The sequence below is a fragment of the Octopus sinensis genome, linkage group LG16 (genome assembly GCF_006345805.1).
Source record: "Octopus sinensis linkage group LG16, ASM634580v1, whole genome shotgun sequence".
NCBI lineage: Eukaryota > Metazoa > Mollusca > Cephalopoda > Octopoda > Octopodidae > Octopus > Octopus sinensis.
In genome coordinates, this window is record NC_043012.1 from 42,350,033 (window position 1) to 42,366,607 (window position 16,575).

The 16,575-nt window shown below is 39.5% G+C and overlaps 1 protein-coding gene across 1 annotated transcript in view; it reads left to right on the top strand.

Annotated features, from left to right (window-relative positions):
- Nucleotides 1-16,575, top strand: part of LOC115220472 — a 159,273-nt gene that overhangs the window by 4,339 nt on the left and 138,359 nt on the right. Inside the window, exons 2-4 of the mRNA XM_029790601.2 lie at nt 1,449-1,539; nt 10,341-10,428; nt 14,361-14,457. Of these exons, the coding sequence (XP_029646461.1) occupies nt 1,449-1,539; nt 10,341-10,428; nt 14,361-14,457 (276 nt within the window). The remainder of the gene's footprint in view (nt 1-1,448; nt 1,540-10,340; nt 10,429-14,360; nt 14,458-16,575) is intronic.

The window sequence follows — 16,575 nt, forward strand, 5'->3', positions numbered from 1 at the left end:
AATTAAATGCAAGAATTGCTGGAGTTGGTGGTGTATTAATAAGCCAGCTTCATCATTCAGTCACCAGAAGAAAGAAAGTAGGTTTAAAAGTCAAACTAGCTCTTTCCATTTCAGTGTTCGCGCCTACCCTTATTTATGGTAAAAAAAATCTTGGCTAATGACTGAAAGAATACGATCACGAATACAAGCGGCTGAAATGGGAGTTCTTCCGAAGGATCTTTGGAGTAACGTTACTCGATAGAGTGCGTAGCTCGGAGATTAGAAAGTCTCTTCAAGTCGAGTTGTTACTTATCCGCATTAAGAGGTCAAACTTTCGATACTACGGACGTGTGATTAAAATGTCTCGGGAAAGAACAACTGGACAGATTTTACAGGCAAAAACCAACTGGCAGGAGACCGAAGGATAATGAGCAAGATGGTTAGATAACATCCATCGGCTCGGTTGGTCTCGCTTGGGGATCCATCCGGATCAACAGTGCAGCGGTTGCTTCAGACAGGAGCCGATGGAAGGGATGATCGATGACTCTGCCTCTACGATTCTCCAGGAAGAAGTGAACAAAGAGATGAGATTAGAAGTAATCTCAGAAAATTATTGATACGGAGTCCTTCATTATAATCATTTTGTATGCCAGTTTATTTCTGCTTCAGTCCTTGCAGAGCGTTTAATCATTGTCTAAGTAAAGTAACTCACCTCGTAACTTCCAACCAACCAACCAAGCAATAACATTTGTTCCTCTTAATCCACCGATATTTGAAGTCTGCTAGCTGGTCAGAATTCCACAAATTTCTTGTTGGCTGTCCTTACCAAAAATGTGCTTCTAATTTATCTCAGCGAGTGACAGTCAATATCCGAGGTAATTCTTTACACATATCCTTCAGACAACGACAAACTACAACTCCTACCCCGTTTTAGTGATTAATCAAACCTCGGCTACTGCTGTAGACGTAAAATTCACTTCCTAATTTATCACAATTTATCACAATTTTATTTAACCACAATTTCATGTCAACAGAAACACTTTTGTTCTCTTGATGTTGAATCTGTCTCTTACCTCTTTGGAAGTTTCCTATCAGAGCTTTTCTGCTAGAGCATGTACAGACAGGTTAACTGTCTTCGAACTCACACCTTATCAAGTGTATTGTAACACAAACGATTAGGTTTTCTGTTCAGCTCCAGAAAAGTACTTCACACTTGATTAATTGCTGCTACAAAGACACTACAAAGCTCAAGTAAGACATACAATGGCCCGTGACGAAGTCGGTTCCATAATCACGAGATTACGAATTGAACCCCTTAACGGCATAGACATACGGTATGGCTGTATCCAATGACTGAAAGAAATAAAAGAACACTCCCAAGAAACGATACTTCCGTTTTAAAAGAATATGTTTATTTTTATTTCAATATTTTTAGAATTTACTCTTTGTTTTTGTCTTTTCCTTACCAGATGGCACAGTGAGATGCTGGGATGTAGAGTCTGGAAAACTAAGTCAAGCTTACCGCGAACATATTGGATGGGTAACTGATTTCTTATATTGGTAAGTTTATACTATATTAGTTTTTTTAAAATACCACCATCTTATGAAGCACCTGGACACATCATCAGTGATAATTTTGGAGGTCATTAACTGTTTCAGGTCTTTTAACATCATACAACCTCAACCAGGTAACCAAGCCAATGCTGATAAAATCCCAGCTTGTGCCAAATTAGTACTATCCTGGATTATTCTGGCCGTGCCAAGGAGGCAAATCTTTTGTAACAGTTCTACTGGACACTCTATTTCGATCTACTTTATATTCCTCTTGATGCTTTTGATACTGTTTCCAAGGACCCAAGAATAATTGGAACTATCTTCACCTTCTTCTTCATTTTCCATAGCCGGGCTATTTCATACTTAAGAGGGAGCATCTATCTATCTTTTCGCTTTCCTTCTATTTGTGAGTCAAAGGGGCATGCAACGTCAACTATATAGCACATGTGGTGCACCTTGTCCACCACCACTAGGTTCGGTCTGTTATGATATAGCACCTGATCTGTTTAGATTGGGAAACCAGGAGGATTTTGCTAGTCTTCGACTCCCCCAGTCTCTGCGGTTTGTGCTCATACCACATCTTGCCTCTCTCTAACCCCTACTTTTCGCACAGTTTTCAATGTAGCACTTTCGCTACCTGGTCGTGTCGCCACAACTTGTAATGTAGGTGTCTAGGCTAATCGTGGCAATCTTATAAATTCCAGTCGTAAAAGTCCACGGCCTCCCTCTTTTCTTGGCAGATAAAGTCGTTCTATATCTGCCTTAGGGTGGAGCATTCTATGCATTGATAACAATTTTCGTATTTTTCTGTCAAGATTACATATTTCAGTAATTGACCAGTTAATGATATTGAAACTGTAAGTCACGACCGGTATGGCTAAAGTATTGATCGCTTCGATCCTGATTTTTGCATTCAACTCTGTCTTGAGTATTGCCCTTACCCTGCAATAACATTTTCTTCTGACCCCTAGGTATTTGTAGCTCTTCGTTGGTTCTAACTCCTTTATGACATTCTGCTGGTCAAGGTTAACGTTAGATGTTTCTGTCATTTTTCCTTTGATAAAGGTAACTTTTTCACATTTATCGAGGCCAAATTGCATCCTGATGTCATCACTGAATTTTTGAATTGTTGATCATTTTTTTGCAAAGAGCTTTAAATCATCCATGTAAAAGAGATTATTTATATTTTTATCAAACATTTTATAACCATATTATACATCATCGAGCAATTTCGAGAGAGATATTAAGGCGAGACACAAGAGGAGTGTTTGAGAATCACCCTGGAAAATGCCACATGAAATTCTTACATCTTCAGCATTAAGAGAGTCCTTGTCACTGTTCGAAGTCAGTATAGTTGACCATGATCTCATATTTACAGACAAGAAGTTTCGCAGAGTAGGTGCTATTTTATACATTTCCAGACATTTCTTAATCCAGCTATGTGGTAGACTGTCAAAAGCATTTTTTATAGTCTATCCAGGCTATCGACAAGTTTTTGTGTCGTTTGTGACAATCTTCCAAGATCATCTTATTGATGAGTAGCTGATCTTTACAACCATAGAACCCACGTTTACATCCTTTTTGCTCATTCTGTCAGGAATAGAATTTTTTTAGATCATCTGATTCAGTTGGGTCAATTTCTGCGTGATGTTCTTCATCTATTTGATTTTCATCTGCCTTAGTGTTTATGGTTGGTTCAGAGAGTATTTAACTTTGCTTATCAGTTACATTAACTCCTTCAATCATTACTGCATTTTCCGGACCAAAAAAATATTTTGTGACATATTAGGTCACCGTAATTCATTCAACGGGAAAAAAAAATTCCAGTGAGTCCTCCCGCCCATTTTTCCCAACAAAAATAAAGAGTTTGCCGTACATTAGGAGGTCAGGGTGCTTGATTCCACGCAAAAAATCCGAGTTATTTTCTTCTTTAGTGATAATCGTGCGGGTGGAAATACCAAAATTTACCGTAATTCGCTTAGAAAAGATCGATTTTCCACCCTTGAAAGTCCGATACAGAATAGTCACACTGATGTCATTTTTTAGATTTAGCGACAGTGTAACTGCTTCTGCATCGCCAAACATGTTGATCTTTTCTATACACATATTCACTGCGACACCGTGAACATATTACAGTAGTGAGCCAGGACACCATGGTTCCGAAAGAATACAATAGCTTTTCCGTCATCCTCAAAAAATTCACAGACACAAGTATAATATTTAAATGCACAGACAGCACAAGACATGATTACTCTGTAGTGGACAGCTCTGCAAATGCCGTTTTCTTATTTTTATGATTCTCATCCCTCTCCCCCCCTCTCGCGCTCTCCTTTCTCTATTTTTTCTCTCATACACACATAATACTGTGGAAAGCAAATGTTTCTTTCTTAAACACGAACATGTAGTTTGTAAATTAAGAATGTTTCTAAAAGATACAATATTTTATCATCAGAATATATTTTCTCACGCAACAATCAAGATTTATTCATTTTAAATCGCTTCTTTGTAGAGGGAAAACTTTTTATTCTCTCTCTCCTCCTCCACACAAAAATGAAACCCAATCCGAATTTCAGCGAGAAATATGCAAAGGGAAAGTGATTTTTTTCTAAAACACTGCCACCCAGCCTGAAATGTTTAGTCGAACAAATATTTATATTGATAAAATTTAGAAAAAAGTTTGTACTTTGTTGACAGCAAGGTATGTAACAAATACTTTTCTAAAGCAATTTGGTACTGACTCTTGTGTGTGTGTCTACATATACACACACACACATATATATATATATATATATATATGCATACACAAACACATTCTGTAGACTACTGTTACACATTCATATCTATGTGTATACGTGTGTAGAATACATCCCCACTTTGGCACTATTTGTTAGTGAACAGTACGAACTGTGTTTTTAAAGTAAACAGTATTACTACGCTGTGTCTAAAGATATATAGGTGTCGCTGCGATGAATGTAGTGCAGTTCGTGTAACAAAGAAAAGTAAATAAACACGTAAAAGAATAACTATGCTTCGTATTGAGTTGTTTATCCCATTAGAACGAAACTACACATAACATGGTGGAAGCGGTGGGATAATTAATTGGAAACTGTGCCTTTACAACAAAACAGAAACACAACGAACCAGAAATTAACAAACAAAACATCGCTTCGTCTTCGGACACACATACACGAGAATCCAAAACGGCGACCCCCGTCGCCGTACAGATGAATCTACATCCAACCATGAATTGGGACTCCGGTGATATCGTAGAAGCATTTAAGAAATTCAAACACAAAACTCAACTAGTTTTCAAAAGTTTCCTGAAAGGCACAACTGAAGAAGAAAAGGTAAGCTATATCCTTTTATGGACGGGCGAAAAAGGTCTAGACCTATTCAACAGCTGGGACATGTCAGAATCGGATTGCAATAACCCGGACACACTTCTAGAGAAATTTGAAAGGCACCTAGAGCCCAGGTCGAACCATAGAATTCACAGATACAAATTCCAGGGCCTGAAACAAGACCCACAAGAAACGATTGACAATTTCCTGTCCAGACTAAAGAATGTTGCCGAAAAATGCAAATTCAAAGATAAGGACGAAAGAATTGTTGACCAATTAATATGGGGGTGTGCTCATAAAGAAGTTCAGAAATCCCTCATAGGTAAGGACGCTCTCCAGTTGATAGAAGCAGTAGACACTGCAAGAGCATTCGAAGCCACTACCAAACAAATGGCCTCACTTACCTTACAAACAAGCTCACTAGGCAGCAGTGTAGATATTGTATCTAGGTACAGGACGAAACATACCCGCAAACAAAGAACATGCCAGTACTGTGGTACAGAGCATGAATTCAATAACCGGAAGAAATGTCCTGCATTCGGTACACACTGCAAAGCATGTGGAAAACCTAACCACTGGGGAAAAATGTGTTGACTAAAAAAATCTCAGAATTACAAGCCCCAATTCTCAAAGAGAAGACAAAGAGATATACATGCACAACAACAGGAACAAAACACCTCAGAGGAGGAATTCTTGGCAGTCGGCACAATAAATGTGCATGAGATGGGAAAGGACGACCAGAAAAAAAATGAGGCATACACGACGATACGAATACAAAAGAAGTCTGGCAAGAAAAGAATAAACATTGACTTAAGGCTGAAGATTGACACTGGAGCCCAGAGTGATATCTTGCCTGTCAACCTCTACAAAAAGATGTTCCCAGAACACATGACACAAGATGATAAAATCAAAGAAGGAATCCTCACACCAAGTGATGTAATCCTCACTGCGTCCGGAGGTACCAGGATTCCACAACTAGGTAAAACAACAATTACAGGGACACACAAAGGAAAAATAATCAAGTGTTCTTTTTATGTCACAAGAACAGAGGGACCAGCAATTCTTGGACTCGATACCTGCAAAAAGCTAAATATTGTGTCAATCAATGGTGAAGTGAAGGCAACTCCGAGCTGGATTGACAGAGATATGCCTATCAAAGACCGACCACCAATCACAAACAAAGAGGAACTGATAAGCATGTACCCTGAATGCTTTGACGATACAGTCGGGTGCTTTGTGAAATGTCGATACCATATAACAGTCGACCCCAGTATCAAACCAATTGTTCACCCACCTCGCCACGTCCCTCTAGAACTAAAAGAGAAGCTGAAGACAGAGTTGGACAAAATGGAAAAAAAGAAATAATCACCGAAGTGACACGACCAACAGACTGGGTAAATTCAATTGTAATCAAGGAAAAACCCAATGGTACCCTACGGATATGCCTCGACCCAAGGGACCTGAACAAGGCATTAAAAAGAGAGTACCATCCAATTCCAACCCTTGAAGAAATCACACCATCATTGGCTGGGTCCAAATTATTCAGCAAACTGGATGCCAGTAATGAGTACTGGAATGTAAAGATAGACGAAGAGTCATCCATGCTCACTACCTTCAGCACACCATTTGGCAGATATCGATTCAACCGACTCCCATTTGGATTGAAGGTGAGCAAAGATGTTTTCCAGCGCCAAATAGATGAGACCTACCAAGGCTGCAAGGGAGCAACTGGAATAGCAGATGACATCCAAGTGCATGGCAAGGATGAGACCACACATGACTTCAATTTACATGAAGCTATGGAGAAAACCCGACAAGCAGGCATCAAACTCAATACAAACAAGTGTGTGATAAAAGCAAAGGTGTGCAAATTCTTTGGAATTATATTCTCTGCAGAGGGAGTTAAACCAGATCCCGCTAAAGTAGAAGCCATCAGTGACATTAAAGATCCTAAAGACAAGAAGGAACTCAGGAGCTTCCTGGGACTCATCCACTACATGGGAGCCTTCATACCTAAGCTGGCCGATCACACTGCAAATCTCCGAGAACTAAACAGAGATGACGTAGAGTTTGATTGGTGTGCTTCACACACACAGGATTTCGAAGCAATCAAAAAGCTCATCAGTAAGGAGACAACCCTGCAATACTATGACAGACGCAAACCAGTAACACCCCAAGTCGATGCTTCTATGAGAGGAGTTGGCGTAGCACTGATACAGGAAGGTAAACCCATTGCATATGCCTCAAAAGCTCTCTCACCCACAGAGACAAGGTACGCAAATATTGAAAGGGAATTCCTGGCAGTAGTATATGGATGTGAAAAGTTCCATACATACCTATATGGCAGACATTTCAATATTGAAACAGACCATCGCCCGCTAGAACAAATACATAGAAAAAAACTCATGAAAGCACCAGCCAGACTGCAAAGATTACTGTTAAGGCTTCAAACATGCGACTACGATATCAGGTACAAGCCAGGAAAAGACCTGATATTGGCGGTTGCTCTGTCCAGACAATCATCACATGATAAACAGGAGATGGAAGGACTAAGCTTAAAGGTCCACCACATTGTGAATGTAACAACCACAAAGCTAGTAGAAATCAAAGAGGAGACCAGCAAAGATGAAGAACTCCAGCTCCTTACTCAGATGGTGATTCAGGGGTGGCCAGAAAAGAGACATCAGGTGCAGCCCCTAATTCGTGAATATTGGGCCATCCATGATGATATATCAGTGGAGAATGGGATCCTGATGGCTGGATCCCGAATAATAATACCCAAGTCAATGCAAAAAGAGATTCTTGACAAGATCCACCAAGGGCATCTAGATATGGAGAAATGCAAGCTCCGAGCCAAGTCAGCAGTATATTGGGTGGGCATGTACAAAGACATAGAGAAGACAGTTTCTACATGCCACATCTGTCAAAAGTACAGAAACTTACAACAAAAGGAGGAAATGATATCTAGTGACATCCCAAGAAGGCCATGGCAAACTATTAGAGCAGATCTGTTCACAGAGAGCCAAGAATGGTATTTGATTATGGTCTGCTACTACTCCAAATTTCCATTTGTGAGAAAAGTGAAGGACCTGAGAGCCAAAACAATCACCACAGTGGCTCGAGGACTTCTAGCAGAGTAAGGAATACCGGAGCAGATCATATGTGACAATGGAACCCAGTTCACATCGCAGGAATTCAAAAAGCTAGCCGATGAGTATGGGTTCAATATTACAACCTCATCTCCACACTACCCCAAAGGTCATGGGTTTATAGAAAGACAGGTGCAGACAGTGAAGAGAACACTAGTCAAATGCCGAGAGACTAAGGAAGACCCACACCTGGCACTTCTGTTCCTACGAGCGACACCACTGAGATCTGATATGAAATCCCCAGCAGAATTGCTGAATGGCAGGAAGTACAAAACTACCCTGCCAAGTAAGATCCAACCTCCTATTGACCAGGAAGAGACAAGGGCAAAGTTAGCAGCCACGCAAGAACAAACACAGAAATATTACAACAAACATGCACAATACTTACCTGAGATACTTGGAGGACAACATGTGCATACTCAAGATCCCATAACTAAAACATGGATTCCAGCACAGATTGTCAGTAGAGCTGAAACCCCAAGATCGTATATAATAGAAACGGGATCTGGTAGGCAGCTGAGACGCAACAGGGCCCACATCCGCCCAACACCAAAGCTGTTGAGGACAAGGTGTACAACACCTGCTGCATCAGTGACAACACCCACAGAATCATCACCCCAACGGGCACCAACCACCCGTCAGCAGACAACGTGTACAACACCTACAGCATTGGTGACAACACCTACAGAATCATCATCCCAATGGGCACCAACCACCCATCATCAGCCCACAACACACCTCAGACACCGGTGCGAAGCACAAGATCCACCAGATGGAGAAAGAACATCCTGCCACCGGTTCGATACCGTTAAAGAAAAAAAATATACATGAACTTTCAAAAACTGCTATGATTAATTTAATTATACTCAATTTGGTTTAAATTTTTTTAGGCAATTGAACTAATGGTATATTTTGAAAAAAAAAATGTAAATATTTTCTCTTTTTATACATGATAAAGTTTTTTCAAAAAAAAAAAATGAAAAGATAAGTAACTAATTCTGCTAGAATACAAAGCAGAGGCAGAATAATCTCACGGTTTCTGCTGCAGATTGCCACCTCTCGTTGACAATCCATTAGAGTAAGGGAGACTACTATAATTGTCTTCACTGCCAAAAGACCCCTTTTTTCTTTCAAGAAGAAGGGATGTTACACATTCATATCTATGTGTATACATGCGTAGAATACATCCCCACTTTGGCACTATTTGTTAGTGAACAGTACGAACTGTGTTTTTAAAGTAAACAGTATTACTACGCTGTGTCTAAAGATATATAGGTGTCGCTGCGCTGAATGTAGTGCAGTTCGTGTAACAAGGAAAAGTAAATAAACACGTAAAAGAATAACTATGCTTCGTATTGAGTTGTTTATCCCATTAGAACGAAATTACACATAACAACTACAACTCGAGAAAAAATATTTTCAGCATAAAATACAAATACAATATAAATGTCAACATATTAGGTCATATAGTAACAACTTGTAAATATTTATTTAATAACGAACCATGTAATCCACACATTCGAAAACGTATTTCTATAAAATGTTGGGGTGGAGTGGATTCCAAGAGTTCCACCCCAACCCCGGTTTTCCGGAAAATATTTTCCAATGATTTCGGGGGGAGGGGGTGCGATTTCCGCGCCATTTTGGCCGAACAGAAATAAGGGGTTTGCAGTATATTAGGAAGTCGGAGTACTTGATTCCGAGGGTTTTCTTCTTATTCTTAGTGAAACGCGAGCGAATGCACTTATCAAAATTTACCAAACATTGTGTGTTCTATGTTGTCTGGTTCATGTATGAAATGTACGAGTGCGTGTGTGAAGTATATAAACGTCATATTTATATGTATTTGTGCAGAAGTGTGACTGCATATACGATTATTATTTGTACTCACAGTTTGTTTTTTGTTGTTTTTTTTGTTGTTTTTTCTGTAGGGACATCGCATTCTAGCATTTTGTTTCCATTCTTGTATAACTATATCGCATCTTCATGTGTTTAGGTTTTCGCATCCGCGTCTTGCTGCGGCAGCGTGCCTGGCAGCAACTATGTTCTTATTATTATGGCGAGCTGGCAGAATCGTTAGCACGCCGGGCGAAATGATTAACAGTATTTCGCCCGTCGTTACGTTCTGAGTTCAAATTCCGCCAAGGTCGACTTTGCCTTTCATCCTTTCGGGGGTCGATAAATTAAGTACCAGTAAAACACTGGGGTCGATTTGATCGACTAGTCTCCTCCCTAAAATTTTATGCCTTGTGTCTATAATAGAAAGGCTTATTGCTATTTTTTTTTACAATGAAATATCGTGTTACTTTCCGTTTAGGTCAGAGATGAAACTATTTTTGTCATCATCCAGTGATGGTTTCATCATACTTTGGTCCTCTGGATGTGGAATCACAGATAGAATATTTGCAAGTATATCTTTAACTAATTCGATCACGAATATACCAAAATTTAACAAGCTAACTCACACACACACACACACACACACACACACATATACACACACACACACACATACATACATACATACATACATACATACATACATACATACATACATACATACAAACATACATACAAACATACATACATACATACATACATACATACATACATACAAACATACATACATACATACATACATACATACATACATACTCTCTTGGACACAAGACCATTACATCACATCACACTTTAACGGCTATGCGTTTGCAATCCAGGAATAGGAACAAAAAACAGTGACACTCTTGTAATCCAAAGGTGCAGCCGCATGTGGAGGCTATTTCATGCTTCTGTGAAAGACATTACGCATGTGATTAACAGCTCTCCTAATATGTAGTCACGGTATTACATCCCTAAGTGGCACGATGTTGCTAAAACAATGTACAATGCCATCTACAAAATAGACTGTCCTGAAATAAACTTAGAAAATCCCTCTGTTATGGAATCCATTCATAAACACCAACTCAAAGAACACTAGTGGAATATTCCCATCAGAACTTCTGTCAAATGTAAGCATAACAGGCCGGATATTTTGGGACAGAGAGGCAAAGGCATGTGCCATCATAGTGGCCAGTTACCCTGAAGATATAAATATCTCTTTGAAAATCAAAGAAAAAGAGGATATCTATGGACAACTGCTTCGAAATCTCCAGCTTCTATATCGAGACTATGAATTCATATCAATAATAATTGGAGCACTAGGCTTTGTTGTTAAATGCCTAAAGGAGAATCTGGATAAACTGGGATTTTCAGAAAGAGAAATCGACCGGCTAATTCGTACATGACAAATCTGTGAGTGGAACAGTAAAAGTATGCAAGACTTTTCTCAAGTTCCAAATGTGAATTTGACTGCGTTAACTTGTATTTTGTTGGCACCCAACCAAGAGTTATATTTTTTTCATGTTAGGAAACAGATGATAATCAGATGGTGCCAAATCAGGAGAACACAGAAGGTGATCAACCAATTCTAAGCCACAACCGCGAACAGCAGCCATTGAAACCAAGGAGTTGTGTGCTGAAGCATTCACCTAATGAAACAAGACTGCTTTTGTCAGTTTTCCTTGCATTTGGTCTTGATAGCCATTCGAAGCTGCATAGTACTCTCCATTCATGGTGTGGCTTTTTTGAAGATAGTCAATAAACACAATGCTCTTGCATCACCCAAAAAAAACGAGGCCATCACCTTCCTGCAGATGAAATGATCCTGCCCTTCTTTGGATCAGGTGAGGTATCCACTGCATTGATTGTCTCTCTTTTTGTCTCTGGCTCAAAGAGATGAAACCAACACATCCTGGCTTAAGAAATCAGCTGGATCTGCCTCTAACAATGTCATATTTTCCCGTGATGTGGTCAGCCTGGTGCGTTTTTGATCAAGTGTCAGAAGACGAGGCACCCACCGATGGAAACCTTCGTCATACCAAGTTTATTGTACATCAGGATGCCAATTTTGTCCATTTAATCCAAGAGACGTTGCTAGTCACTTTTGAAGTCTTCTTTGAACTGGCAGATATCAGTTTACATGGTAACAAACGCTGCAGTGATTGATAAGTAGAGTTGAAGTTAATGCATGCAAGATTCTTCAACTCTGGAATCTTTCTTTCATTGTCAATTTATGAATTTTTCAGTCCACTCTCACAGGACAGATACGGGCCAGAATCGAAATGAAATCCGGATCCTGAAGAAGCAGATTTTCAACGCGAAAACCTCTCTCTCTCTCTCTCTCTCTCTCTCTCTCTCTCTCTCTCTCTCTCTCTCTCTCTCTCTCTCTCTCTCTCTCGCTCTCTCTCTCATTCTCTCTCTCTCTCTCTCACACACACACGCACACACACACACAACACATGTGTTTGCATGTATGCCTGTATGTATGCACGAATATGTGTAAGTGTGTGTATACACACACATACATATACATATATACGTGTTCTGATCAATAAGTATCCGAACTGTCGCCATAGTAACGAAGCTAAAGCACACAGGATAAAGCCGCTTGGTTCGTATTGATCTTGAAATTTATTGTGCATGCGCACTAAGTTTTAATGTTCTAGCTCACTTCTGTTTACAGCAGTGCTTAGAAGGAAGGTGTGTAGCGTGTGATCGTCGCATTGACGATGATAGAGAAAGTTGTTATGGCGACACCTGCTCAGAGGCCTACACAGAGTTGCAGAAAGTTTATGGAGAGGAGTGTATGAGCAGCACAGAGTGGGTCAGACGTTTCCAAAATAGCCGAAAAAATGTCGATATTGATGAACGTTCTCAACCAGCAGAACTGAGAAAAAACATTGCAGATGTGGGTGCAACTGTAAGGGGAAATAGTCGAATCACCATCCGTGAGTTATCAGAGGATGTGCAGATTAGTTACGGTTCAGTTCAGCCCATTAGCACTGAAGATTTTGGTATGAGACGTGCATTTGCCAAGTTTGTGCCAAAACTGCTTTCAGCTGACCAAAAGGACATTCGGGTTTCAGTTGCACAAGATCTCCTTGATTGTGTCGAGAACGATGAAAACTTTAAAAAAACTTTGCGTAGGCCTATGAGCAGGGATCGCCAAGCTTTTGGCAAAATTCGATGCAGATTCTCTGCTCAACCTTCTCCGTCATGGTCAATGCGACGAACATACGCTACACATCTTCCTTTCAAGCACTGCTGAAAACAGCGGAAGTGAGTTATAAAAGTTAAAACTTAGTGCGCATGCACAGCAGAGTTCAAGGTCAACCGGTGCCAAACGACTTCACTCTCCGTGCTTTAGCTTCGTTGCTATAGCAACAGCACGGATACTTATTGATCGGACCACATACATATAAGTGTATTTTGGGTCCTGGATTTGTAGAATCATTATCAATGGTCCATAGATGTTCACATTCTCTAATCACATCTGTATCGAGGAACGGTAAATTTCCACAACCGAGCATAACTTTTCCTTCTGATTCCATACAACAATATCTGGTCTGTTGTGTTATTTGTATGTATGTATGTATGTATGAATGTATGTATGTATGTATGTATGTATGTATGTATTTATGCATGCATGTATTTATGTATGCATGCATGTATGTATGTATGCATGTATGTATGTATGTATGCATGTATGTATGCATGTATGTATGCATGTATGTATGTATGTATGTATGTATGTATGAATGTATGTATGTATGTATGTATGTATTTATGCATGCATGTATGCATGCATGTATGTATGTATGCATGTATGTATGCATGTATGTATGCATGTATGTATGTATGTATGCATGTATGTATGCATGTATGCATGCATGTATGTATGCATGCATGTATGTATGTATGCATGTATGTATGTATGTATGTATGTATGCATGTATGTATTCATGTATGTATGTATGTATGTATGTATGCATGCATGTATGTATGTATGTATGTATGCATGCATGTATGCATGTATGTATGTATGCATGCATGTATGTATGCATGTATGTATGTATGTATGCATGCATGCATGCATGTATGTATGTTTGCATGTATGTATGTATGTACGTATGTATGCATGCATGCATGCATGTATGTATGTATGTATGTATGTATGTATGTATGCATGCATGCATGCATGTATGTATGAATGCATGTATGTATGTATGTATGTATGTATGTATGGGTGTATGTATGCATGCATGCATGTATGTATGTATGCATGTATGTATGTATGTATGGATGGATGCATGTATGTATGTATGTATGTATGCATGTATGTATGTATGTATGTATGCATGCATGCATGTATGTATGTATGCATGCATGCATGCATGTATGTATGTATGTATGTATGAATGTATCAATGTTTTTTCAATGTTTTCTCGCCATCCTACAGCTTGGTTCACCAATTCATTGCATGACCATGAACTTTCGCAGACGACAGTTACTTTGTGGTTCCAGAAATGGCATCAGAATCTACAAACTTGATGAAAGTAAGTCACACTAAATCGTTCTTTTATTCTATGAAACACAGTTACACGCGTGCGCGCACGCACACACACACAGAAATAAATATTGTAACATTGCCCTCCTCTATACTGCTTCTTCTTCTTCTTCTTCTTCTTCTTCTTCTTCTTCTTCTTCTTCTTCTTCTTCTTCTTCTTCTTCTTCTTCTTCTTCTTCTTCTTCTTCTTCTTCTTCTTCTTCTTCATCGCCATGTCATCGTAGCTATCGTCTCGTCATCAACATCAGCAGCTCCAATACCACCGCCGACATCGCCACTACGATGTTGCTAATGCCGCTGGTGGTAGTTATAACAGCCATCAAGGTGATGACAATGTTACTAATGATGATGATGATGACGACGACGACGACGATGATGGTGGTTGATAAGTGACGTCGAAAACTAGTGATAATGTTAATAGTGGTGTTGGTGGTGGCGGAGAGAGTCAATGGTAACCATGGTTGAGGGTCAGTTTGTGGTGGCAGGTGTAAGTCGATGGTGGACAATGGTTATGGTGGTGGTGGTGGTGGTGGTGGTGGTGATGGTTACCGATTGAGCTTGTTCGTCTTGTTTAACTTGTTTCTCTTCAATATTATACGCCGAAGACGGTGTGTGTAGCAGTTGAAGGTGGTTCGGGAATATGGGAAGAGAGGTTATCGTGAAGAAATTAGGTCTTTGTGGTAGGTGGAGGTGGCTATGGGGGGAGGAGCAGGAGGGGGGAGTTATTAAGAGAAAGTAAGCGGGCCGGATTTGGGGATTTAAGGACGTCAATGAAGTAAAAGACATTGGCAGTTGTGAGTGATGTAAGTGCAAGTCTGTTTAATAAACTGCAAAATATCTCATTGATCTCGAACAGAAACAATGATGATGATGATGATGATGATGATTATGAGGAGGAGAAGGAGGAGGAGGATAACAAAAGAATAACGATGATGATGAAGGAGAGGATTTAATGTTAAAGAGAGTAATAGAAATAAAGAGGAAAAAGAGAAAACAGCTTTTGAAAGAAGAAAAAATGATGTATCTTTTTGCGATGAATGCGTGAATGTAAATTAAGTTCAGGATTTTGCTGTGTGATTTTACAAATCGCAGTGGGGACATTGAAGGTTTTGACTTGCCTGAGACTGGGCAAATGTATCTGTTGGTTGCACGGTATAAACCTTCGATTTTACATTTTCTTCAAATCAAATTGTTTTGATAAATCGTGACACATTTTACGCCATGCAGATCGATCTAAGCAACGACTTTCCCAAGATGTCAAGTTGTAATGATTTTAGTGATTGCTTTAACTTATCCGTATAGTTAAGGACGGGTCTTCCTTTGCCGCGACATTCCTCCATTTGTTGGCTATACAGAGGAATTTTTCGAATGCTGTCATTTTTCATTCGAACAACATGTCCTACCTATCTGCGCTAAATTCTCTTATATTGCCATTCTATGTAGCAGATATTGTGCAAACAGCACATGGGAAAGGTTTCAAGTTTCTTTATACTTCTGTAGTAGGGAGTCAAAGGCATCTGCAATATATAAAAATGTGCTCAAATTACAAGATTTATATACACTTATTTTAGTTTTGAGACTGACACCGTATTCAACCCACAAACGACGGGAAAGAGATAGAGAGAGAAACAGACAGAAACACAAGGCTAAAGTAAATATTTTGTTTAGTTACGTCTCTTGAGATTCCGAGTTCAAAGCCCACTTGAAGTATTGGTTTTGAACAAGACCAGAAATGGTACCGCGATACACCTGATAAAGGTTTTGATAATGAATCTGTAAACGGCCATAGTGATGGAACACCGTTGACTAGTTGTTGTGGTTGAGAAAGAGACACATCAATGCTACAATATAAATGTAGCCATTCCAGGTGACCATGGTAATGGGTCACAAAAGAAATTGATAAATTATTCGGAATTTCTGTTTGAAATTTCAAGTGTGGAATGTCCTAACCAAAATTTTGGCAATAGCATTTGGTACACTTGACTTGATTCCTAACCAGATAAATGTAAAGCTTAACATTATGTCGTAACAGAAATCATTGGCACGTCATGGACACACCTGCATCCCATGAAAGATTCTTTCTACCTGAGGTTGAACGACGATGGAG